Source organism: Penaeus monodon, chromosome 26, assembly GCF_015228065.2.
Source record: "Penaeus monodon isolate SGIC_2016 chromosome 26, NSTDA_Pmon_1, whole genome shotgun sequence".
Lineage (NCBI taxonomy): Eukaryota > Metazoa > Arthropoda > Malacostraca > Decapoda > Penaeidae > Penaeus > Penaeus monodon.
The window spans coordinates 36,638,650-36,641,149 of NC_051411.1; the positions used below are offsets into that span (position 1 = coordinate 36,638,650).

General features: G+C 48.0%; 1 protein-coding gene across 1 annotated transcript in view; it reads right to left on the reverse strand.

Moving 5' to 3' along the window:
• Nucleotides 1-324: 324 nt before the first annotated feature.
• The window catches only part of LOC119590123, a 151,275-nt gene continuing 149,099 nt past the window's right edge, over nucleotides 325-2,500 (reverse strand). Inside the window, exon 6 of the mRNA XM_037938898.1 lies at nucleotides 325-1,617. Coding sequence (XP_037794826.1) covers nucleotides 884-1,617 — 734 coding nt within the window. The 3' untranslated portion in view covers nucleotides 325-883. The remainder of the gene's footprint in view (nucleotides 1,618-2,500) is intronic.

Sequence of the window (2,500 nt, forward strand, 5' to 3'; positions counted from 1 at the left end):
CAAGAAGCGCGTTGCTTGGAAGAGGGAGAAGGTAAAAAAAAATAATAATAAAAAAGAAGTGAGGAAATCGGGGTTAGGAAATGAGAGGAGAGGTAGATGAATAGAGAGAAGAAACAGAAGAGGAGGAGGAGGAGGAGGAGGAGGAGGAGGAGGAGGAGGAGGAGAAGGAGAAGGAGAGGAGGAGGAGGAGGAAGAAGAAAAGAGAGTAAGGAAGAGAAGAAGAGAAGAGGAGAAGAAGAAGAAAGGAATGAAGAAGAAGAAGAAGAAGAGGAAGCGAGGAGAGAGAGAGAGAGAGAGAGAGAGAGAGAGAGAGAGAAGAGAGAGAGAGGGAGAGAGAGAGAGAGAGAGAGAGAGAGAGAGAAGATAGAGTGCGGAAGACTTCAGAGACAAGATCTAGACATATTAAAAACGACACATAATCAACATCAGTAGACATTCTCTAATATATTGAAACTCAAGCAACGAAATAATCATCAACGTCTTTACAAACCTAAGGATTAAAACCGTAAATATATATATATTTTTTTATTGAGCCTTGTTTGTCTATGATAATTGTCAAGAAGGCTCAGAGGAACACAGGAACACACCGAGAGCCTCTTTGAATAAGGACCAGAGAAAGATAATTATTTACAGTCAAGTTTGACATTATTTTCCTCCATTCTTCCCTTTGACCTTTGCAGCCCTCGCGTGAGGTCATAATCTCCTGCCATGATGCTTCTTTGTCTCTTTTAAACGTCTACAAAACGACAGTTGTTTCTTAAGTCTTATCCTCTCTAACTGCCAACAGGGAACAATTGTTTGTACGACTCTATCTGTACACATAAAAATGCTATATTTATGTACATGTATTTACAGGCTTGTATCGGAGAGGCGAGCTCGGCGATCACCGAGTCGCCTGGACAGAGGCTGACCACCGGGCGGGGCGCGGCTCGCAGGACGGCACGGCGCCCACGCAGCGCATCTCCCCCTCTCGCAGGAGGCGCGGGCGGTCGCAGGCGCGGGTGGCGGAGGGGCGACGAGCACGGTCGAGGCAGAGTGAGAGGTCGTCGAGGCGGGAGGGGTTGTCGATGGCACTCACCCGTGGTCGGGCCAGAGTCTCAAGGAAGGATGCTAAAGGGTCGCCCTCGAGGACGAGTGGCACTTCGGCCTTCGTCAAGAGCTGGGGGGGGAAGGGGGAGAACCCACTCTGGCCTCCTCCAGCCCCCCAGGACCTTGCGGCGGTGACCTGACCCTCCTGGACGCGCGGGAAGCCTCGGCACTGGGCAGGGAGGTCGGCCATGTCACTCTCAGCCAGCAAGTCTCGCAGGATCTCGAGTGTTCCTTCTGTGTCGAGGCCGCGGAGGTCGTGGGCGGCGGGCGGCAGGGCGACAGACGAAGCGAGAGGGGAACAAGGAGGCAAAGGAAGCAGAGAGGAAGCAGAAGGAGGAGTAGCAGCAGCGGGAGTGTCTTGATCCACTGTCTCTCGGGGCTTTGTGTCCGCCTTATTATCCTCTCCATCAAGAGCGAGCGAGGAAGCCGTGGCCAGGAGGACGAGGAGGAGGAGGAGGAGCTGCAGCTTGCCGGCCTGCACGCCTCCCGCACCGCTGGTCTCCGCTTGCATCGCCGCCGGGTGCTTCTCTGTGGATGACGGGAAAAAAAAGGTGAAATCATTAAGGGCCAGTTTGAACATTTTCTTTCGAAAGGAATGAAAATGCTGAAAATTTAAAAATATAAATAAAAATGTAGTGTGAGCATCTGAGTTCGTGGGAGTTGAATTCTTTGAAATAAAAGTGCGAAACGCAATTTGGATGCAATGTGTAGATCCACAAGGCTATTACAAAATAATTAAACTAAGTCGAGATAAGGAAATGTAGAAATGATCGTTCGATTTTACTGTCCGCAGGAATTCATACTATATATATGCAAATGATGTAAAAGGTGAATATATCCATAAAGAAGAATAAACGGAATGCATATAAGCTATGACCTCGACGCTATAAAGCCACAGAAGTTATATTTCATCTTAAAGCTGTATTCCTTTCCTCCGTTCTATTTCAGCTACTGCGTCTCTACAGTAGACTAACTTCAATCCTTACTTCTATTCAGTGCCTTGAGAATAAAAGAAATTCTCTCTCTCTCTCTCTCTCTCTCTCTCTCTCTCTCTCTTCTCTCTCTTTTTTTTTTTTCTCTCCCCTCTCTCTCTCTCTCTCTCTCTCTCTCTCTCTCTCTGTTTTTACCTCTCTTGATTCTTTCTATCTCCTTTCCCTCTCACACTTTACTTTATCTCATTTTCTCTATCTCTTACGCATCTTCTATCTCCATTTATTTATTCTTCTCAGCTATTTCCTTTCTGTCATCATATCTCTCCAAGTTCTGAATGTGCTGTGTCTGATTCTCTCTCTCTCTCTCTCTCTCCCCCTCCCTCCCTCCTCCTCGTCCTCCCTCCCTCTCTTTCGTTTCTCGTCTCTCTCGGCTCTCGTTGCTCTCGTCCTTTCGTCCCTGCTCTCTCTCTCTCTCTCTC